This window comes from Notamacropus eugenii, chromosome 6 (genome assembly GCF_028372415.1).
Source record: "Notamacropus eugenii isolate mMacEug1 chromosome 6, mMacEug1.pri_v2, whole genome shotgun sequence".
Classification (NCBI taxonomy): Eukaryota; Metazoa; Chordata; class Mammalia; order Diprotodontia; family Macropodidae; genus Notamacropus; species Notamacropus eugenii.
In genome coordinates this window covers 377,343,772-377,367,251 of record NC_092877.1, presented here as the reverse complement: position 1 = coordinate 377,367,251, position 23,480 = coordinate 377,343,772, and the positions used below count along the sequence as shown (strand labels likewise).

Below are 23,480 nucleotides of genomic sequence, written 5' to 3'. Positions count from 1 at the left end.
GGATTGTTTTGATGTACCTGTTCACAGATTAAAATCCCTTCTCAGTATCTAGTAAATAACTTTTTCATTCTTAGAAAAAGAAGTCCAAATTATCTTGTCATCATTATTTTTGTTATGGGATTTAGCATCTGCCTGATGTGTGAGCTGTAGAAGAAAAGTAATTCACTCCTACTCAAGCAACACTTAGGAAGTTTGATTAACATCAAGGCTAAATTAATCAATTTTCAACTGGCACCCATTAGCTGCACCTGGTTCTCCCCTCTGGGACCAAACAGAACAAGTCCCCATCTTGCATCTGGTGGTCCTTGCAGCACTCACTTCGAACCATCCTAGGGCCCCCTGTCTTCTCTGCTCCATGCCCATGTCCTTCAACCTATCTACATATCACCAACTCAAGGTTTTTCAGTGTCCTAGTGCCTTGTTCTCAACAGTCTCTGGATTATCAATGTCCCTTCTAAACACTGGTGTCCAAAACTGAACACAATTTCAGAAGATGTCTGACAAGAGCAGAGAACAATGGGATTATGGCTTCCCTATTTCTGGGAGCTCTGCTTCCCTTAATGTGACCCCAGATCCCCTTAGCTTTTCTGGCTACCATGTCACTTCACTGACTCAAATGAAGTTTGCAGTCCACTGAAACCTCCAGATCTTTTTCAAAACAACTCTACTTCTACCTATGCCTCCCCCATCTTCTATTGGATGAGCTGATTTTTTTGTACTCAAGTGCCAGACTTCATTTTGATTCCTATTAAATTTCCTCTTGTCGGATTCAGCCCAATGCTCGAGCCTGCCATGATACAGTTGGATCCTGACTCTGTCTTCCATCATGGTAGTGGTCCCTCCCTCCCAGATTTGCTCAATCTGTAACTGGGATGAGCATGCCATCTCCACCTTTAACGAAAACATGGATGGAAATACTCAATAGCATAGGATCAAGGCCACATTCTTGGGACACCACTCACTATACCATTAAGCTTTGTGTCTGGTCATGCAACCACTGAATCTATCTAACTGGATTATTATCTAAGCCCTATTTCTCTATCTTCTCCATGAAAAATAGTTGAAATACATAATCAAAATCTTTGGTAATCTAAAATCTAGGTACACTACATCCACAACATCTGCTGGATTAGAGTTCCTGCCATGGCAGGAAATGAGGTCAGCCTGGTATGGCCTGTGCTTGAAGAAGCCATGTTGGTCTTGTCATCACTGCTCCAACCATCTATTTTCATGATTCTTTATAGAATTTTCCCAGGAATCAAAGTCAAACTCACTGGCCTATGTAGTATTTGGATTCTGCTCTTTTGCTTTCTTTGAAACTCGCAGCAACATCTGCCTTTCTCCAGTCTTGTGGTTCCCCTCCTATTTTCCACGCTTTGTCTAGTATCGAATATGGTTTGTTCCATATTTGGGGCAAGAATCTCAACACTGCATAATCACAAATCCTCTCTCTTATCTGCATATGTGCCAGGCACTGGTGCAAGGTCCTGGGGTGTCCATACTGAGGCACAATACAAAGCAGTCCTTGGCCTCCAGAAGCCTTACATTCTGCTGGGATGAGAGGATGCACCATGTGCACAGATAGGCACATGCATGATGCTCTCTGGGGGGGGTCAAGCAATGAAGAATTGGGAGGACTCCCTGTAGGAGGTGGAGCCTGAGTTGAGCCTTGAATGAAGCTGGGGGCACATTCTAGGTTTGGGGAAAAGTCTGTGCCAGGGAATGGAGGCAAGAGATAAAACGCGAGTTCAGGGAACAGCAGATGGGAAAACTTGGCAGAACATAGAGTATGCAAGAAATCGGAGAGTACAGGCTAGAGCCAGATGGTTAGAGTCGTCAAATGCCACATTGAGCAGCTTCTACTTTATCCTGGGGCTATAGGGAGCAATCAAAGGTTGTTAAGCAGGCTCAAAGTTGTTACCTTTTCATTTGCAGCAACAGGGTGACAGGAGTGTATGAACTTAGCCTGTGCCACGTGGCTGATGCTGGAAGTCCAGGTGAGATATCTGTCCTGCTCCTTCTCACTAGGTCTGGCTGCCCGGGCTCACTCTTCTCAGGGCACATCCCTGCCTAAGCAAAGGAACTACAAAGAAACCAGATGTCTAGAAAAGCTATTTGAAGACTTTTCAGGCTAAAATCCTCAGGACTCAATTGACTCTCCAGGCCTTTTATCAAAATAGACCCTTTTGGTGTTAATCTGGTCCCTGATTTCTTCATGAAAGGAGCTTGAGATAATGGAGAGAATCTAGACTTTGAGAGACCCATGCCCGATTAGCACTGATTTTCTGTGGCCAAGCGTCCTCAAGGTCATGGAGGGACAGGCCTGACCTATAAGCACAAGGAAGGACTAGAAGTAATTAGATCTCTTCTGTAGACCAGTCCTTTCAGCAGCCTCATGGACAACCTCCTGACCTTCACTGCTTTCCTGAGTGTGGTCACTGCCTATTCTGTTTGAGTCCTTGGTGTTAGTGACCTATACCTGGGGCATTCGATTCACTCCCAAAGGGGGACTGGTGGTGATGTTCTGTGTTATGAGTGTCCCTGGAGTGGACCAGGGAGAGGCTACTAGAGGGGGAAACATTTGTTGTCTGCAGAGGCCGGATGGGAGGAGCCTGTTTCCTCAGAAAATATCCATCCTCTTGCCATCATTACATATGTGACTTTGGGCTTATGCTCCATCACCCCCAGGTTGCTATTCAGTGAATAACAGACCAGACTTCTGTTGCCATCTTTTGTAGTGTAGATGATGGTCCCATCTAAGGAGAGGGGGACTTTGAAATGTGGGTGATCCTTTCATTCTAGGAATGCAGAGAAGACGTCGGCGTGTCCTGGACACTTCTGTCGCCTATGTCCGAGGAGAGGAGAACCTGGCTGGTTGGAGGCCCCGCAGTGACAGCCTCATCCTGGACCACCAGTGGGAGCTTGAGAAGCTAAGTCTACTTCAGGAGGTGAGGAGCCATTCTTGCAACCACCCCCTTCACTTTCCGGGGCTTTTTGTTGTTGTTGTTGTTGGAATGAAGGAGGGGAGAGACTTGTGATTCCAAAAACATAGGGAACTTCTGGCATGAAAATTCCCTCCACTAATGCAAATGGGCAGCAAGTTTGTGCTACCTAGTCTTAGAATGTTGCCTGGGGCACTGAGAGCTGGGGCACTAAGAGCTTTGGTTATTTGCCCATGGTCAGTATGTGTCAGAAGCAGAACATGAACCCAGGCCTTTCTATTGTCAAGGTCAGTCCTGTATCTACCACATCACACTCCCTCTTATAACCCCCTTTAGGAATTAAATTAAATGTTCAAGAAATGCTAATGTGGTTTCCATGGCAAGAAGGTACCTGCCAATTAAGCACCTTGAGGTTTGCAAAGCTCTGTACACGCAGAATCTCCTTTGGGACTCACAACAACCCAGGGAGGTGATGGCGGTGATGGTGGTGGTGATGATGATGGTGATGGTGATGGTGATGATGATGGTGATGATGGTGATGATGGTGACAACGATTATGGTGATGAGGTTGACAGTGATGATGATAAACTGTTCACATTTATATGGCACTTTTAGGATCACTAATTTCTTTACAGCCATACCCTCATTTGACCCTCATAACAACTCTGGTAGGTAGCTGCTATTGTTATCCCCATTTTTCTGATGAGGAAACTGAGGCAGGCAGAAGTTAAGTGACGTGTGTGGAGTCATGTAACTAGTAAGTGTCTAAGGCCAGAGTTGAACTTTCTATCTCCAAGCCCAGTGCTCTAGCCAGTGCACCATTCAGCTGCTTCCATAAGTGCTACAGATATTTTAAGCCCCCAGTTTACAGATGAGGAAACTACTGTCTAGGGATATTAAATGACAAATAAATGTTTGTTGATTGATTGTGGCCACAGTTGCACAATCAACCAATAAACTTTTTATTAAGCACCTACTGTATCCCAGGAGCTGTGCTAGGCACTGTCCTAGGCAAAAATGAGACAGTCCCTGCCCTCAAAGAGGTTCCATTCAATGTAGGGAGGCAATATGTCCTTTACAGGGTATATACAAGATACTGACCAAGTTGATCCAAGTCAACCTTGGAGGGGAAGCCACTAGGATCAGGGAGACCAGGAGATGCCTCCTTTCAAAAGAAACCCTTGAGCTGAGGAAGAGTCAAAGGCAAGATTAGAACCCCCGGCTCTCCAGAGTTTGAGTGTGGTCACTTCTCACAACCCTGGGGAAACCTCTCTATGGGGCAGCCTTGGGATGAGTGCAGAAAGTTTCTAAGTGAGAGGCAATTCTGGAAGACTCCCCCAGCCCAGACTGCCCTATGAAGCCCATTGGCTCTTGTGTTCTGAGGTCACTTTACAGTTCTAGGGTGACCAGCGACAGTCACCAAATAACCAATGCAAGGCACAAAAGGCTAATTCACATCATGCCATCATTACACTGCTAAATGGAGTTACTCAAGTGTGAGAGAGCTATTGAAAATAAGAGTAGCTTATTTGTACAGCACTCACCTGAGATGCCCAATTTGTTTTTCAACTAAGGAAATCTCAGTCTTACTCCCCACTCCTATGGCTTGGGACTTAAACTCAATGGACCTCAGTTTGCCCATCTATAAAATGAGCAGAATGGTTATTATCCACCTCCCAGCCCCAGAATGTGATGTCAGTTCACAGAGAAATGTACAGAATGCAGTTTGTAAAGAGAAGCGTTATCTCTCTGACAACTTGGAAAATACTATTTTTTTAAAGGTTGAAAAGACAAGACATTATCTCCTCCTACGTGAAAAGCTGGAGACAACTCAGAGATCGGGCCTGGAGACCTTGTCCCCCTGCTCCAGCGAGGATTCTGAGTCCCACAGCACTTCCTGCGTCTCCTCTCCTCTCTCAGATGGCACCTCGGAGAGCCGTGCCACAACCCTTGACATTCCCAGTGAGCGGCAGAAGGAGCTGGCAGCCAAGGTACTGTCAGCTCTTCTTTGAGCGACTCATAGGCTGAAAGCTGTATGCCAGTCTTCACTTTGCTTTCCAAACTGACAGAGGCAAGAGCACCTCGCCACACCCTGGCAAGGACTCCCTCTGAATTCCCTGGCAGTCATCTGACTGAAGGGAGAGAGGCACTACCAGTGAAACTAAGGAATAGGAAGGTGATCCATTTGTACTGCTTTCCCTCTTGGGAATTGAAACATCCAATCTTAAGAGCTGGAAGTTCCCTTAGAAGATGTCTTGTCCTACCTTTAACTAGGCAGAACATTTTTGCATGGTGCCATCAAACAGAAAAATGGCAAGAGAAGGTCCACCTCGAGCCAAAATGAGCAGGTTTTCCAGTCTCTTCTCTGGGTCCCTGCCCAGAACACTGTAATTCCTGCTCCTCTTCAGTCTAGCTTACTCTTTGGCTGTGCTCTAGAACCTAGCTCAGCTCAAACACTCTTTTGTAGGAAAATAAGGTTGAAAGCTGGATGGGAACTTCAAGATGGAGCATCCAGTTCAGCCACATCTCTATACAGAGGGGGAAACTAAGGCCCAGAGAGGGCAGTGCCTGGTTCTGTCATACTAATTCTGTCCCCTCTGAAGCGGACTCTACTTGCTGTTGTCTATGACAACCCTTCAGGCACTTGAAGACAGCTAAGCTGTCTGCCCTAGATCTCTTCTCTAGGGTAAACACCATAAACAGCTCCTCCTACAACATGGTGTCCAGACTCCCATCCCATCTCAGTCTCCATCCCATTATTATTTGTTTATGAAATCTTAGGATGGAGGAAGTTGGAAAGATTCTGAAAGAGCCTCTGCATTTTTTATTCCAACCTATGTTTGGGGTGAGGGTGGGACAGAGAAAACAAACTTCTGACTGGGAAATTGACTGAGGAAGTTGACTGAGTAAATCTTCACTGGTGGGATTTAAATGGTCAGTCACCCAAGTGACCCGGGGAGTCCTGTTGTTTAAGTACTCACCTCATGTCAAGTTCCCTGTCCAGTGACCTGAGTTCTGCACCCTGCATGAACCATGTGCTTTGGACTACCATCTGCTCCTAGAAGGATCAGTCATTTACTGAAGTTTCTTTTCCCTTCCTTCCCAGTGCCTCCGCCTGCTCACACACACCTTTAACAGAGAGTACACCCACAGCCATGTCTGCGTCAGCGCCAGTGAAAGCAAGGTAGGATGGGGAGTCCCCTGTTCTTCAGGTCCCTTCCAATCCCTGAGAACACCACAGGATTGTCATATCCCAGAGAGCCCCTTAATGTATCTCAGCACCTCCCAGCTAATGGCCTTCAGCATCTGAAGGGAAACCATACAACCTGCCCACAATTTTATAAATGAAAATTCCCTTTGTTGGTGAATTAAAACTGGTTTCTGAATTGCTTGTCATCATGAAATGAAAGAGATCAAGTGTCTCAGCAGATTATCTTTATGTGATTAGGAGTACTTGCATTTTATCAGGTTTGAGAATGAGGAATAAGTCCCAATAAACCAGACCCTGCTGTACCAGGAACCAGACCGGGGAGACAGTAAGCAGGTCAGCTCCGCTTTCACAGCCAAAGTGAAGCCAAGAAGCTGGCTCATCCCTGGCATCATAGATTTACACTGTAAGGGGCTCAGAGACCATCTAGTCCCAAACTCCCAAATTTTACTAAAGAACAGAAGCCCAGAGATGAGATGACTTGATTAGTGTCTCATTCCTCAAAAAACAGTTACAGCTCTTACTAGACATCCTTGGTAAAGTTTTTCTCTGATACTCTTCAAGAATAGAATGACAAAGATATTCAGATACACTCTCAGCAACAGTAAACACTGAATTAACATTCAGAAGAACACACACCCATTTATCACTTTTGTAAATTTTCTAATAAGTACAAATAGCTATGATTCCATTGCTGGAGTTCCTCCCTCTCCCAGATGAGACCCCAGTTCCTCCACACTCCACTAGACGGTCCCACGAGTGACTGTGGTCAGTAACCAACCGTCAGAAGGTGCCAAGCCTTTCTGCATTAACTTGGGCTGGTCCTGAGGCAACAAACACACATATGCCCTCATCAGACCCTTCTTGGAGGCTTCCAGATTGAGTCAAACCTGCTGGAACTTGGGTTACACTGACATGCTATTTTAGAATCCAATGTCACTTCCCAGCTACAGTGAGAAAATGGAGGTAGCATTTTTACTGTATAAAGCATTTTGGCCCCTCTTGAAGCCCATCAAACCAGGAGCTGCCTGTTTTTCCCTGCTGAAGGTAGTTGCTTTTGATAGCAATTGGTCAAAAACTGGTCATAAATACAGCCTGTAAAATAGAGAAATATTCTGCCATGGTTCTCAAGTGCTAGTCAATACGTATAAGTAATAAGGCGGGGGGAGGGGAATTCCTCAGCATTTTGAAACTGCATCATATTGCAAAGATTGTTAGCAGCTTGGGCTATCTCTACCCAAGAATTTGTCTTGGATGAATATGAAACACAGGAATTATTAGACAGTGCAATTCCTTCTTTGCCTCTTTGCCTGTCAGAATTGCCAAGAATTTAGCATAAGGTCGCTGGTTGAGGTTTCACTTCAATTTCCAATTCAATGACCATTTATTAAGTGCTCAGACAGCATAATTCCTTCTCTGTAACAAAACACCAGCTGTGCCCCAGACCTGCTATCCCATCACCCACTTAGGTTATCCCAAAAGCAAAGACTCTTTTGGCAAATTGAGGGCATGATCAGGGCCTGGACTGAAGGAGAAAACAATCCGCATTACTCTGCCAGCTCACAGGAGCCCCAATATGGAAGTGCCAACATACCACTTCTCAAGCCTCTCACAAGGCCCCCATGGGCTCTGGTTCTGAGAGCAGCAGGGGCTTACAAGGCTGGAGAAAGAGCATGTCTCTCTTTCCTTCCCCCCTGCAGTTGTCAGAGATGTCAGTGACTTTACTTCGGGATCCTTCCATGTCCCCACTCAGTGCCGCTACTCTTACTCCATCCTCCACTTGCCCATCCCTTGTTGAAGGACGGTACACTGCTGCAGACCTGAGGTAAGCCAGATGACCTGAAGAGGCATCCAAAGCAAGAAAGGCCCATTGACCTGAAAGAAGTCATAGACACATGGCATGTTTGAACTGGGGGGCAGCAACATCGAATCACACTGGATCTAACCCTAGAATTCAAAGAGGAGAAAACCAAGAAAATGAGAGACTTGCCCAAATTCATATAGGCAGGAAGTGGCAAAGTCTAGAATCAAACTCTGGTAATATTCTTCTGAATGCTTCCCAGATTACCACAATGTCATGCCAGTGACCAGCTGAGATTGCATAGAAAATAAATTCCCAAGTCACAACTTTGCCTCATTACATTAAATTCAGTTTAAGTCAACCTGCCATTTTTAAGTGCCTACTGTTTGCTAGGCACTGTGTTAAGCAGTCCTCACATACAAAGACAAAAATGGAATAATGTCTCCTCTCAGGAAGTATGTGTTCTAATGGTGGGAACCCAGAATTGTTCAGTTGAGAATAGACACAATCCTTTGAGGAGAAGGGAGGGAGTATTAATTACTGAGGAATTCAAGTTAGGAACTCCATAGAGGTTGCTACATGAGCTGAGTCTAGTAAGAAGCCTGAGGTGAGGAGGGAGTGTTCATGTTGCCTTTCCTACGCTCTATCTCATAAGCCTTGAAGTGCTATGTGATTACTGCTGCCATGCTTTTGGAGAACCATAGGCATTTGACCTGGGACTTCACTGGCATAGGGGCCACCCAGGGGAAGAAACTCTTCCCACTGATGCAGGTTGACATCTTCTCTGCAATGTATAATCGTTAAGAGTCAGCTAGATGCCAGGGTCATCTAGTCAATATAATAACAACACTAGAGCATGCTTGAAGGTTTGCGATGCACTTTACACATGCTATCTCATTTGATTCTCACAACAACCCCCTGATAAGGAAACTGATGTTTCAATAGGTTCAGTGACTTACCCAAGGTCACCCAGGCACTAAGTATCTGGGGCAGAACTCACACCCAGGTCTTCCTGATTTGGAATCCAGCACTCTAGTCCTGTTCCATCTAGCTGCCTAGTATGAGTCAGAGATGGGACTGGAACCCAGGTCTCCCTGGTCCCCAAAGCCAACTTTCTATCCATCATGCAGCCCTGTCTGTGTGTGATGCTTTAACATTTACAAAATATCCTTGATCTCTTTTGATGCTTATAACAATTTTGTGAGGAAGTCAGGCCAGATACTTTTCTCTCTGTGTAATGGATGTAGACATGTAGTTTCATAGATAATATATGTATATATATGTATATATGCACACACATATATAAACACATACATATATGTGTATTATGTATATATGTGTATGTATATGCATGTGTGTATATGTATATATATACACTCACAAACACATATATATGTATATATATATATGCATATATACATATATACAGAGAGAGATAGAAAGCTAGTAAGTTACAGAGGTAGAATTTAAACCCAAATCCATCCTGACTCCAGGTGATACAGGCTTTTATCTAATGAAATGGTCCTTGTTTTTTCTCTAAGGAACCCTCCACCCTGCTCCCGACCAGTCAGCCCTGAACTAGAACCGGTGCTGGAGGGAGAGCAGAAGAAATCTCCCTCTCCTGCCAGTGGGCCAGAAGCAGAGAAGGAACCCCAGCGTTTGTTGGTGCCAGACATACAAGAGATCCGGGTTAGGTATGGCAGCTGGGTCTCACCCCTCTATTGTGGTGAGGGGAGGCAGGAGTAAAAGGGATGGACCTGTTCAGAACATGTGGGAGGAGATTCCAAGCCCCTACTCCATCCCAAATACAAGAGCTAAAACCCAGCAGTCTATGAGCACAATTCCAGGGAGAGCTTCCAAGTTGGGGACATGGTCCCCAAAGGCAACTGAAGAACTGGGGTCTCCCCAACTCTTCTACACATGATGGATGGTCCCATGGTGCTCTGGGCAGGTCAGAGCATAGTGACATGAGAAAGTGTGAAGAGATTTTCAGAAAAAGTAAGTTTTTAAAAAAATTTACCCATAAAAATCTAGTTTCTTGAACTTTTGCAAGCTTCATACCCATGGAGTCCCTCTGAGCAAAGCAGGAAGCTTCCAAGACAAGGGTCATATTGTCAGCTCTTTCAAAGCATGTTACTCAGCTCTGACTGTCTTTCCTTGAGAGCCAATCTTAGTTCTTCCAAGCTTTGGATCTGGTAGAGGTCACACCACTAGAGAGTAGCAGAACTAGGAAGAGGGTCCAATCTCATTGGGATGGCTGATTTCATACCCCTGAATCTAGAGAGATTCAAGGTCCTGAGAAACTTGGGAATGAGTCCTCAGGAATAGGGAAATGATGAGTGGACTCTCCCCAGGCCAATACATCTTCCATTCCTCCCCAAAGAGTAAAACCCTTTCTTTTCTCTTTTCCTCAGCCCCATTGTCTCCAAGAAGGGCTACCTACACTTTCTGGAGCCCAAGACGACAGGTTGGGCCAAGCGCTTTGTGGTGGTGAGGCGCCCCTATGCTTACATGTATAACAGTGACAAGGACGCCGTGGAAAGGTTCATTCTCAACCTCTCCACTGCCCAGGTGGAGTACAGTGAGGATCAGCAGGCCATGCTCAAGGTAAATGGTCTGGGAGAAGTAGGGGGATGCTGGGCTAGAGCAGGGATTGATGCCTCCATGAGAGCAAAAGGCACAGAATCTCCCCAGAAGAGAATGCTGGAGTTGGAAAGTCTGGATCATGCAATGCACCTACTCCACTCCAAGGACGATGATGCTGAGGGGCAAAGAAGGAAAGAAACTTGCATAACATCACCCTGCTAGTTAGTGGTAGAGTCAGGGCTAAAACTCAGCCTGCCTGACTCCTGTTCAAAATTCTTTCTTCCAATACACCCTGTTTCTAATAATGACAGCAGTTCTGATGTGTAATAGCCTGAAGAGGCAGTGGGATGCCCTTCCTTGGAGGCCTTCAAGAGGAGGCCACATGACCACTTATTGGCCATGTTTTAGTGGAGATACCTTTCAAGTGTGGATGCCCACTGAGTTCCGTTCCAATCCTGAAAGTCTGTGATTCTGTGAAGGGTCTTCTTGGCCTATAACTGAAGGTCTATGATTCTGTGAAGGACCTTCTTGACATATAACCTTGAAAATCTATGATTCTGTGAAGGGCCTTCTTGATCTATGGGTCTGGGTATTTTTTTAATGTGTAAGGGTGGGAAAGAATGTGTGACTTTGGAAAAAGTGAGTAGATCAATTTGTCAAGAGAAGAAGAATGAAAGGAATGTGTAGGGGAGACATCTTTGAGCTCCAGAAAGTCCTTCTGGGATTCCTTTCCAATGCAGATGGCTTCCCAGCCCAGTTCTTCTCTCTCCCAGCCCTACCCCCACTTGTTGGCCACTGTTGCTCGTTAGCTATTCCCACACAGCACACTCCTGGCTTTCCCACATTTGCAAATAGGCCTGCTCCTCACTCAGCTTAAGACAAACCACTTTGGAGGAGAGCATGGGGTTGGAGAACATCAATGCCAAGAAAAATCACTGCCCTTGTTACCTGCTCAGTTGTGTCTCTAATATGGGAGGAGAAATATTGTCACTGGAGGCACTGATGAAAAGTTGAGGGCTTGTCACTCCTGTGACTGGGCATCCCTAGAAGTGGAAGATTCCTGGCATGAGGAACTAAACATTCCTGATGTCTCATGCCAATTCATCGCCTCATCCCCAGGACCCTCCTCACCACGCACAGCATCTGTGATACATGAGACTTGGTCTCTAAGGACTTACATCCCCGAACACCACAGACGTCTTTGCGTGACTCTAGAAAGCAGAAGTAGGAGTAATGAGTGGAAGGTTTGAGGGAGCAAATTCAGACTAAGGACAACCTTACTAATAGTCAGGACTGTCCAAGAGACAAAGGGCCACCTCAGGAGGGAAGGAGCAGGCAAAGGTTGGGAGCCTCTCCCACATATGGGTTAGACTAGATGGTGTCTGAGGTCTCTTCTAGCTCTGAGATTCTGTATTTCTGTGAACCCAGTGTTAGTCCCTCTATGGTGCCAGAGACTCCATGGAGTCCTTTGCCATCAGTCAAGAAGGGTTGAGGAGTGTTTGAACCCAAGGGTGGAGAGCCTCTCCAAATGACCCTGCCTTGTACTGATTCTTAGTAGGAGTAGGCTACATTCTCTTTCCTACCCACTTCTGCACCTTAGCACTAAGTATGAGGTGAGTAATCTGAAATCCAGCAATACTAGTGGAAAAAGTTTTTTGGTGACCTAGACAAAAGTCAAGAGATCCATGATGGATACAGAATGTGTTCTGGGATAAGCCAGAGCTGGTGAGGGCCCTATAGTGGGAGATTTGGGGCCACTGAAGGGGGTGGGGGGATAACTTCCTATTCCAGGAGTACTTATCCTGGGCTCTATGAGCTTGGTTTTTAGGCAGACAAACAGACAGACAGACAGATAGATAATAGTATTTCAATATAACCTATTTCCTTTGCAATACTATGTATCTTATTTTATGCATTTTAAAGCACTATTCTTAGAAGGGGTCTCTAGGATTCACTAGCCTACCAGAAAGGTCCATGACACAGAAAAGACTAAGAACTCTTGCCCTTTGCCTGCTCTGTGTTGACCACACATCCCTTAGCTTTAAATCAGTTGTTTTCTGAAGCCTGGAGCCTGGTACTGTGCTTGGATCTCATAGTCTGTCATTCTGGAGATTCTGTGTGCAGGAAGCCCATAGACCCGCCATCATCATCATAGCTCCACATGGCACAGGGCCCATAGAAGCACCACCATCATAGCAACATAATGGCCAGTTTGAAATGGGATCTTTGAATTTCCTCCTTTCTTTGTTACTGCATTTTCTTGACCTGGTTTTGGGATGGATTCTTGTGAGGACAATGCCCTGGTGATGCTGCCCTAATCTCCATCTGGTTCTCTCCCATTCCAGACTCCCAACACATTTGCCGTCTGCACGGAGCATCGAGGCATCCTTTTGCAGGCAAACAGTGACAAGGACATGCATGACTGGCTGTATGCATTCAACCCTCTCTTGGCTGGAACCATAAGGTAGGGGGTGTGTGTGTGTGTGTGTGTGTGTGTGTGTGTGTGTGTGTGTGTGTGTGTGTGTGTGTGTGTATGTGAGTGTGTGTGTGTGAGTGTGTGTGAGTGTGTGTGTGTGTATGTGTATTTTAACTTATAGTTAGCACTAATAAGGGAAGAGGGGATCTGTGGGGAAAAAAATCCTTTAATATAGAAAACTCCTTATATGAAAACTCCTTCCTCCAATTGTTCAGTCCTGTCTGACTTTTCATGATCCCATTTGAGGTTTTCTTGGCAGAGATACTGGAGTGGTTTGCTATTTCTATCTCCAGTTCAATATACAGATGAGGAAATGGAGGCAAACAGGTTTAAGTGATTTGCCCAAGGTCACACAACTACTAAGAGTCTGAGGCCACATTTGAACTCAGGACGATGAGTATTCCCGACTCCCGTCCAGCACTGTGTGCTCTATGGCGCCCCTAGCTGTCCCCTCCACCACTACAGAGTAGCAATCCTGTCACTTTGATCCAAGGTCTCCCTGGGCACTGAACTGAGTGGTCTGTTCATGGTCACAGCTTAGAGGCCGAACCTAAACCCAGATCTTCCCGACTGCTAGGACAGTTACCTCCATCCCCAGTTGCCTGTCTAAGCACTCAGTGAATTGTTCTGACCATCACTAGCACTGGGAGAGTCTCCCAATCTTCTGAGCTGAGGGGAAGGACAGGGTAAACACCACACTGAGGAAGACTTAGGCCAGAAAGCCTCCTTCCCTGTCAGTGATGTTGGAAAGCCTTTCAGGGATGACCTGGACCAGATGGCCCCTAGGGTCTTTGCAGTGTGGACTTTCTATGAACTTCTGCTCCTGAAAGGCTGCTAGGGAAATGCCATGACGAGAATGTGTAGAGTCCACTAGAGGAGGCATTTATTAAATGGACTATGTGCCAGACACTGGGCTAAGGACTGTGGAAAGATGGTCCCTGTTTACAAGATGGTGCTTCCATTCCAAAGGTGGAAGACAACATGTACAAAGAAGCTAGAAGCAGGCAGGGTGATTCTTCAGGATGAAAACGTGGCTCCCAGAGCCAGGGCTGAAGAGGGGCCAGAAGAGAGCAGGGCCAGGGGGGAGGGGGAAATGGAGGGGGACTCTGTACATCCCCAGCTGAAGGTCTGGGAAGGAACTCTTTCATTAGAAAAGGTGGTAAGGAGGGTGGAGCCATGGCCAACTTGAGATGGCCACAAGTAGAGAGAAGGGATGAAGTGATTTGAGACACTGAGAGATGAGCCCCATGAGAATTGATGCTAGGGTTAAAGAATATGCACCAGTGTGCTTTGGGACAAGCAGAAGGATTCAGAGAATGGAAGGCAGGATGGGGCAGGGGAAGCCTGGTAGAGTAGAGAGAGTGCTCTGAAGGGAGGCGAGTTCAAATTTGGTCTCGGACACTTTCTAACTCTGTGACCCTCGGCAAGTCACTCAACCTCTGCCTCAGCTTCCTCAGCTGCAAATGAAGGGACTGGATAAAACAGCCTCAAGGCCCCAATCTATGATCCTAAATAAATGCTTTATCATTCATCATATAAAGGGAGGTGTAATTGCCTTGTGATTCTCAAATTATTTCCCAAATCTACAGGCTCAATGTGTATATGTATACCAATGGCTCCCTATATCACCACTGAAATCAAAAGTTCTATGTGTATATGTGGATGTATTGTGTATATGAATATAATAGGTAGCATTTATATAGCACTTCAAAGTTCATAAAGTGCTTTAAATATATCGTCTCATTTGATCTTTACAGAATTGGAGGTAGGGGCTACCATTATGCTCATTTTATGGATGAGAAAAGTGAGGCAAACAGAAGTTAAAAGAATTTTCTAGGGTCACACAGCTAGTATATCTGTATATGTATATAGTGTGTATACACACATAAATGTGTGTATACACACACACACACACACACACACACACACACACACACACACACACACATATATATATACACATATATATTATAAAACCAGACTTGTGATCTCATTGGTGTAGGGTACTTTCAATGAAGCAGCCCTCTCTTCCAATGCAGATTGCCACCTGCCCTGTACCTTCTGGTCTTGGGGGTGCTTAGTGTCCCTCAGACAGGATGTGCCAGATCAGAGGCAGCATTTAGACACAGGTTTTCCCAACTCCCAGGCCAATTCTCCATCCACTACATTAAAATATCTTAATATCTTAATTCTTGTTTCCTTTTCACAGTCCACTGACTGACTCAGTTTCTTCCGTGACTTTTGAAACAGGTCCAAACTCTCTCGAAGGAGAACAGCCCAGATGAGAATCTAATATGACCATCTTCCGCTAAGTCATCTCTTTGCCAACTGCTTTGGGTCCAGTAGGAGGGTCCTTCCCAACCTTCCATCCTCCCTTCCCCCATGGTCCCTAACCTTGGATCTGTCATTTCATCGACGGTCCCAACCACCTGCTCTTCTGCCAGCCCACCAACAGTTTTCACCTTCGTTTTTCGTGGTAGCCGCTAAACTGCCACGACCTGGCCTGACCATTGTCTTGTGCACAGGATCTTAAATGCGCTCCTCCCTTTGTCAGGTGACCCCACTGTCCCCACAGCCTATACTGCCCATTAGCAGACACTATTCTTGTTTTTACTCCTAGGTTGAGCAAGTTCTTGGTTGGAGCACATTGAAAAGGTCAAAAGTTACAAGTCAGGCGCTTCTGCTGCCAGTCAGACCTTCTTTGAAAGTATAGATGGATCTGTTATTAAAATGCCATGAATTGGCAAGGTTTTAAGATTTGGCTTTGCCAGTCCCTATAAGCCCTGGTTATATTTGTGAAGCATTCATTTCTAATGCCTTCCCTTACGGCCACTGATTTGGGTTGATTCCAGTTTTCATTTTTTGGTCCATGGTGCTCCAGAAAACGTTGAGCAGCAGTTCTCACTGAGGCAGGTCAGGATTGGGAGAGAGATTTCTGGGAAATGAACAATCATCAGAGAGCATCATTTTCATTCCCTTTCAAAAGTCCTGTGACCCTGTAGAGTTCAGGGGAATCCCAGCTGTGCTGGGGTGTGTAGGCAGACGCTGGAGTTGGTTGGGGGAATGGGGGAGATGGGCATGCCCAGCAGGCCAGCCAATGTAGTAGGCATCCATTTACAGGATCTTTCCCTTCCTTCCTCTCCCTAGAGTCTAACCCAAACCAAAATGCAGAGAAGGCTGGGACGTTCCACCTACACACCCAGCACCATGACACCCCATGTTCAGCACACACACTTCCACACATCCCTGTACCTGAGTCACTACTCAGAGACAAAGCACTTTCTCAAATGGTTTTGCCTTTCCCTTGTATATGGGTTTATGTGTGTTACTGCATGACTGGTTTGGGGGCCACAAGATGGGAAAATGAATCCCTTTTCTTACTTCCTGAAGCCCAACCAGTGTATTGGATGATAGACAGTTGTTCCTCATCTGGGAAATATGAATCCATCTTTTTCATCACTATTTCTGCCCCATAAGGTATGACCAGATAGACAGAGTGTGCCTTGCACTTGGTAGCGGCTCAATAAATGTCTGTTGAATTGATATTTCTAAGTCTGAAGCTGTAATGCCAGAGAAAGAAGGTGAACAAAGATATGGAAAGAGGGTCCCAGAATGAGGCAGCCAGTCTACAAAGTAGCATCTAGGTGTCAGTAGTACAGAAAGGACTCAGATGTCCTCTCTAGGATCCCCTACCTACTATGTTCAAATGAAAAACCATACCCATGCAGCCAAACTGGGTTGCATTCAATTGCCCCATGTTGTAAGGGTCAGCTCTTGACCATTCTCTCCACCTCCAGCTCATAAGACTTATGAACCTTAGAGACCCTTGTATAGAGACTAAATAGTCAAGTGGAAAGAAAATGATGGAGAAGGATCCAGCAATACACTGCTAGTGGAATCACAGTGAGCCATCCTTTCTGTAAATCTGCTCTTTGTTGACCAATAGGATTCTAATCTGAGGTAAGATGTAAGATCATGTGGACAGTTTAGAACTAGGAAGCTTACCAGGGTACAGATTCTACAATTCAGGGTCAAGAGAGGGTCAAGGGCCCTTCCAGAACAATGGGCTAGCTTAATAAATCAGCAAATCCCTCTAAATTCTCTAGACACTTGGTCCATGAACTCAGCGTTGTGGTCTTGAAGCACAAGGCTCAGTCTAGCTACCTATTTTGGACAGGGTTTTATCCTTCTCCCATGTAGTGAGAAGAATGTATGAATTCGATGAATGACTGGTTGATGAGCAAGTGTGGAGGGATGGGATGGTGTCATGTTTGCCAGAGATTGATTTGTATTTTTCTATGTGAAAAGAGTTTCTTTTTGTCCTCTCCTCCTGATAACATGAATTTTAATTCCTTGCTCTTGTGAATCCCCAACTTGTAGATCTGGCCCAAAGAGTCTGGCTAACCAAAGAACCCTAGAATCCCGTGGCTAGCCAAATCATTTTGACAGGCCAAGAAGTTCCCTTGGAACCAGTACAGCTTCCTTATCAGTGACACTCTTGAAGTTTAGGCCCTGACCAACTGATAGTCATGTTTCAAACTTTTCAGTTAAATTAAGCTCCAAAGATGAATGTTTTTAGACTGTATTGTTTGGAGCTTCTCTTGGTATGTTCTCTAATCCTGAGAGCTTTAACTAGACCCCTCCATTCAGTCCTCTTTCAGAACAGCAATAACTCAGAGAGGTATCTATCATCTTCAGCTGAATACCCAGAGAACTAGACCAGATCACAGCTCATCTTCATGTGCATACCCTGGCTACTCTTGCTTCTCACTGCCCCTTTCTCCTCCTCTTGGTTGAGTATGTTATGATTTCCAAACTGAGCTATTTATGCATTTTTCTTTGGATAAGGGAGAGGATAGATGCATAAAAACCTAGAAAACCAACCTTCAGAAACTTCAACAGACTACTGAAAGCTCTAGATTCCTTTTCCTCCAACCACTCTCCTACCAGTTCATTCCCAGGGCCAAGATGTCAGAATTGTGCTCAGCTTTGCCCCACTTTTGGCAATAATTAGATACTGCAATAACTCAAATTCTACTTTCTAGTAAACGGCTTCTTAGTTGATTCCTTCCTTGTCCTTCTTCTTTCTAATTGTTCTTAGGACAAATATTCAGGCCAGGGCATCATCTTGTTTCAAAGAGACTTTGTTCTGTCACTCAGGTCCCAAGTCAATGTGGATAGTGTTATATTTCCCAACTGGCTAGTGCCAGTTCTTCCTCGTGGTCGTCCTCACCCACCCCTACACCCCTGTTTTTGTCCTAGCATGGTCACATCTACATTACAAGTTAACAACCATTTATACCACCCACCTCCCAAGCAGAAATGTAAACTATGTCCTTTGTCTTTTTACAAGAAGCTATAAAAATGGTTTGTTTTTTTTTATTCTACCTCCAAAAGCACATATGGTGCCCCTTGGCCTTCTAGCATGGCATGATTAAGAGAAAACTCTATTTCCAAGACTTTCCCTTTAAAAGTTATTTCATTCCCCCAGTGTCTTTCATAAGAGACAGATAAAGGAGAGAGGATCCAAGTTCTCTCAAGACACTAAATTTTGAGCAAATGTCAGCCCCTAAAAATATGATTTGAAGCTAGAATTATGACAGAGACCTTTATGTATTTCATGACAACCTGATGACTAGAACAGAAAATTTAACACAGACAAAAAAACCCATATGAATCCCTAGTCTCTAATCTCTAAAAGATACCCATGCAGAGCAGGAAGAGTATCCTTTGCTAGCCCAGCCTACATGTTAGACACCTTGATGATAGTCGTAGAGCTAAACTCTTCCTTTGGAAATCAACATTTCTCTATTCTGAATTGGAATCAAGTATCTTTTGTGAAATGTTGTTTTGCATTTGTCTCCATTCAAACCTAATTAAAAGATCTTCCCCTAGTGAAGTTAGTAAGATGCTCTGACTGAGTGGAAAGACATTAGCCCATAGGGTTCAAGTGCCTATTGTTTTTCAGATTATACCAGGAAAGGTAAGAAAGAATGACTAAAAGTGATGTAAGCATTGGATCCCCCCAGAGTCCCAGCTCTCCAGGGAGGAAGGATTCTCCTTTAGGGGAAGGTGACAGCCATCAAAGCTGTTAAGGGCCATGTTGTCAGGTCAGCCATCCTGAAAAACATGGTCTGGGAATGTCCTTTCTCCTCCCTCCCAATCAGTTAAGGACACCTGTGCTTGAGGCCAGCCAACCTTCAGAGCACACTGTTATTTGGGGGAGGGATGGTTGGGGGATAGGGTGAGGGGGACCAGAAAAGAAATGCAATAGACAGACATTTGTTTGAGGTTTGTGTGAATTTCTTACAAAACATCAAAAGAGCTGAAATCCAGCAATTAGGTAGACCTCTACTTATGACAATTCCCTCTGCATGGAAATGACTAGGATTCTGAAACTCATTTGCCTTGGTATAACCCACAACATTTCCCCCAACTGCAGAATTACAACCCTGGTACTACTATTGGTAGTGTCCAGGAATCAAGTTGCCAGGTAGATTTTTTTCTTTAGATAGTAGAAAAGAAATCCTAGCTATTATTAAAGAGATGAAGATGAGGAAGAATTAATAAACCATAAACATAAGACACATTTTTAAATTGCTTTAACAATGCTCACAACCTAGTAGCAATCTATTTACAAGGATAACCCTTCACTATCAAGAAGGATTTTAAGTGAGAATTAATGATTAATTAATTCTCTAGCACCTCTCACTACATAAGGTCAAGGCAACCTCAAGTACCCATGAAATAGACCTGATCCAGGGAAAAAAATGACTCTTTTCCTCAAAAGAATAACAGTGCTTCCTTGAGATGACTGTGACCACAAAAGAAAATTTTTTTATACAAATTGGCTATGACTTTAGACCAGACGGAGACCACATAGAATTCCATGGGAGATGAACAATAGAAAACACTCTTTGATGTCTCCTCACTGTTTGTCTGACTGGTCCCTATGACCATGCATGAGATTTCTGTCAATAGCTCATTGATTCCAGACTCTTCATAGAAAGAGTCCATCACCATGTAACAACGTTTTTGGTAAAGACTTAACTGCTAGAACCATTACCTGGGTGCTTACACAAAAGATGAAATCAGAATTCTTCAGGGCACCTTTGGGGTGATGCTTTCTTAAGTGGCTACCAAGCCCAAACAAGTTGCTGAGAAGCCCTCAGAGGCCCTCCTCACCTGTCCTAATGACTGCCATGTTGAAGACTGGGATGCTGTCAAGCCAAGAGAAAGCAATGGTCAACCTGTCTCTTGTACTCCTGCACTCTCTCTCAATCTGTGTACTGCCGGGCTAGGGAAGGAAACTGTCTTTCTTCAGGAGGTGTCATTTGCTGAAAGGCTTTACTTTAAGAAGCAAGGAAGGTGTGGTTCCTTTGGATTTTTTTTTGCCTGTGCTTCCATGAATTAGTTTGTCCACATGAGTTCTTCCTGTGATGCCATCCCCCAAGCACTGGGAGACCGTTTCTCTTGCTTTGTATATATGTGATTGCTGTGGGCACCACTGTATAATAACAATACTCAAGTAATGAGTCTAGTTTTATTGATGTCTTAAACTATGAGTGTTGGAATATAAGGTCTTAAACTGTTTGTGTACACTCAAGACATTGTTCAGTCAAGAAATAAATGTGGCACTTATGCAAATACTGGACCTGTGGCTCTTGGCTTTTTCATGTATGTATGTACTTTAAAGTTTTCTTGATGCCTTTTTTTTTTTTTAATATGGGTCTTTTCCCAAAGTAGGACACTATCACCATTAAACCATCCCTTATAACAAAGAGCAACCATTAGGTAAATCAGACTGACAGATGATTTTCTGCCCCGCCCACCTCATCTCACTCCCCTCCGACACATGTTCTCTACCTTTCAACCAAGAAAATGTCCTCCCTCTTGTCATCTTTTCTCCAGAAACAAGGCGGATCATTGCAACTAAACTAAGTAGTTTTTGTGTACGTTACAGTAGTCATAGTTTACATGGATCATCTCATCAACAAGCCTTATTTAAGGGCTGATGAGGTGCCCTGGGCATGTTGTAGCACCCTGGGGCACACAGAGAGAAAACCCAAACACTTCTGAGGCCTGTAGTGCTTCTCTGGATGACTCCCATCCACCATTCCTTCCGTGACAATAATGTTCTGATATTCCCTTGTCATGGTTGGGTCAGCCATTCCTCAGTAAGATGCCATGAGCTGTTGTTTTTCATTTGCTTCTGGAGCATATTCACTGTGTAGAAAGTCCTCCCTTCTACTGACATCAATGTAGCCAGTTAAGGCTTGCACAGAACTTTACACATTATCTCACTGGATCCTCACAACCACATTGGGAAGGAGGTGCTATTACTACACTCTAGATAGTAATATAGTAATATCCTCCCAGAGAGGGGTCACACAGCTAGTAAGTATGTGAAAAATTTGAATTCAGGTCTTCCTGATTGTAGGTCACCATGCTATCTATGGCACCTAGTGACCTCCCTTAATGCTTCATCAGGGCTTGAAGGTGACATGGAGTCCTGAAGGTCGAATCAGTGACACACAGGCTCTGGAAGGTCCTACTGAACTGCAAAGCCTTTGAGTTTGAAGAGATTGGAATCACTAAGTGGGCTGATTGACATCCAGCATCAGATGAAAGAGAATCTACCAAGTCACCCAGAGTTGACACGTTGGTGGTGGAGTGAGGGGGTGGGAGAGACACTGCTGACATCACAGAGCCTTACTGATGGGGCACTCACTAATGATGAACCTCTCAAAGGCCCTGGACTTTCCCACATGACCCAGGTCCCTGGTGTTTGCCTGGGACACCTGACCCTTCCCAGTTAATACTCCTTTCAACTGCTGTTTCATTGTGGCCCCACCCTAGACCACCACTTCTTAATTCCATCTAGGCCCCTTCTCTGTTATCTCTGTCACCCCACGCTACTTGGCCACTCCTAGATCACAAACAGATCTTCCTACAGTCTTCTGTATAAAAAGTCCATCTTGCCTCCATGAAAGGGCTCAGTTTCCTTAACAGTCTGGCCTGCTTGTCAATACAAGCATCACCAATAGCTCGGATTCTTAAAGCCTCACTCACTCCAGTGTTTTAATAAACTTTGTCTCTGAAAGAAGGCTTGGGTCAAATTTATTCAAGGCAGGACTTGCATTGTTTACCCCTGAATTTCGGGGTTCCTATCACCCCTAGATCTCAACAGAACCAGGGAAAAAGGAGGTTGATGTGAGGAGTGAAAGATGGAGTAAAGCTCCCAGTCATGACCATCTATCCTAATGAATTTAGAAAATATCAGGGCTGTTACCCATCACCCTGACCAGCTCTCAAAAAGACTTGGATGAAGAGCTCTTGGTCAATTCGTTTCCAGGTAATTCTGGGAGGTAAAATCACCTGGCCTCAAACCTCTTTGTCTGTCTGCAGTCAGAGTGCAGACACACATGCTTTTCCCATTGAATTGAATGAGATAGTAAGTGAATTTTTAAATATTTTATTTATTTTCAGTTTTCAACACTCAATTCCATAAGATTTTGGGTTTTAAATTTTCTCGCCCTCCTTCACCTCCCCCCTCCCCAAGATGGTGTGCAATCTGATATAGGCTCTACACATACATTGATATTAAACATATTTTCACAAATTAAAGAAGAATTAAAACTAACGGAAGGAACTATGAGAAAGAGAAACAAAACAACAAAAGAAAAGGAGAGCAGTCTGCTTCCATCTGCATTCAGACTCCAAAGCTTTCTCTGGTATGGACGGCATTTTCCATCATGAGTCTTTGGAGTTCTCTCAGATCCTTGTATTGCTGAGAAGAGGTAAGTCTATCAAAGCTGGTCGTCACACCCTGTGGCTGTTACTGTGTACAATGTTCTCCTGGTTCTGCTCACTTCACTCAGCATCAGGTCGTCTAAGTCTTTCCAGGACTGTAAGCTGATCTTGAGCTAAGCATCCCTCATGGTGTGAGACACTGCCATGACAGAGAGTGCCCACCTCCATGTGCACACACACATATATATATGCATGCACATATATACATGTAAGTGCACACACAAACACATTCATACTCATGTATATAACGTTTACACACACACATATACACACACACATATACACATTTATTCACACACATATTTAGACCTAATGTAGCCCCACATGGTTTACAGACAGACCTGTTCAAAGGCAACGCTCTCCCTCCTCACTCTATTTCCCAGCTCTCTTGCTTTACTACAAGACTCAGCTCAAATTCTACCTTCTGCCAAGAGGCCTTTCTTGGCCACCCTTGATTTTAATGCCTTCCCTCTAGTATCTGGTTTGCCTTTTATGTCTCCCATGAATGTAGCTGTTCTCCCCACCAGACTGTGAGTTCCGGGGGGGCTGGGACCATCTTTTTGCCTTTATATCTCTTGAATTTAGCACAGTGCCTGGCATTGTTACTGACTAAACTGGTAGAATAATGAGAGAAAACCCGATCTGCCTCCTTGC

General features: G+C 44.6%; 1 protein-coding gene across 4 annotated transcripts in view; it reads left to right on the top strand.

Moving 5' to 3' along the window:
- Positions 1–20,667, top strand: part of KIF1A (kinesin family member 1A) — a 195,640-nt gene extending 174,973 nt beyond the window's left edge. For all 4 annotated transcript variants that reach the window (XM_072618743.1, XM_072618745.1, XM_072618742.1 and 1 more), the window contains 9 exons: positions 1,936–1,997; positions 2,803–2,948; positions 4,724–4,933; positions 6,049–6,126; positions 7,851–7,975; positions 9,493–9,645; positions 10,366–10,558; positions 12,883–13,001; positions 15,264–20,667. In XM_072618743.1, coding sequence (XP_072474844.1) covers positions 1,936–1,997; positions 2,803–2,948; positions 4,724–4,933; positions 6,049–6,126; positions 7,851–7,975; positions 9,493–9,645; positions 10,366–10,558; positions 12,883–13,001; positions 15,264–15,306 — 1,129 coding nt within the window. In that variant the 3' untranslated portion in view covers positions 15,307–20,667. The remainder of the gene's footprint in view (positions 1–1,935; positions 1,998–2,802; positions 2,949–4,723; positions 4,934–6,048; positions 6,127–7,850; positions 7,976–9,492; positions 9,646–10,365; positions 10,559–12,882; positions 13,002–15,263) is intronic.
- Positions 20,668–23,480: the final 2,813 nt, after the last annotated feature.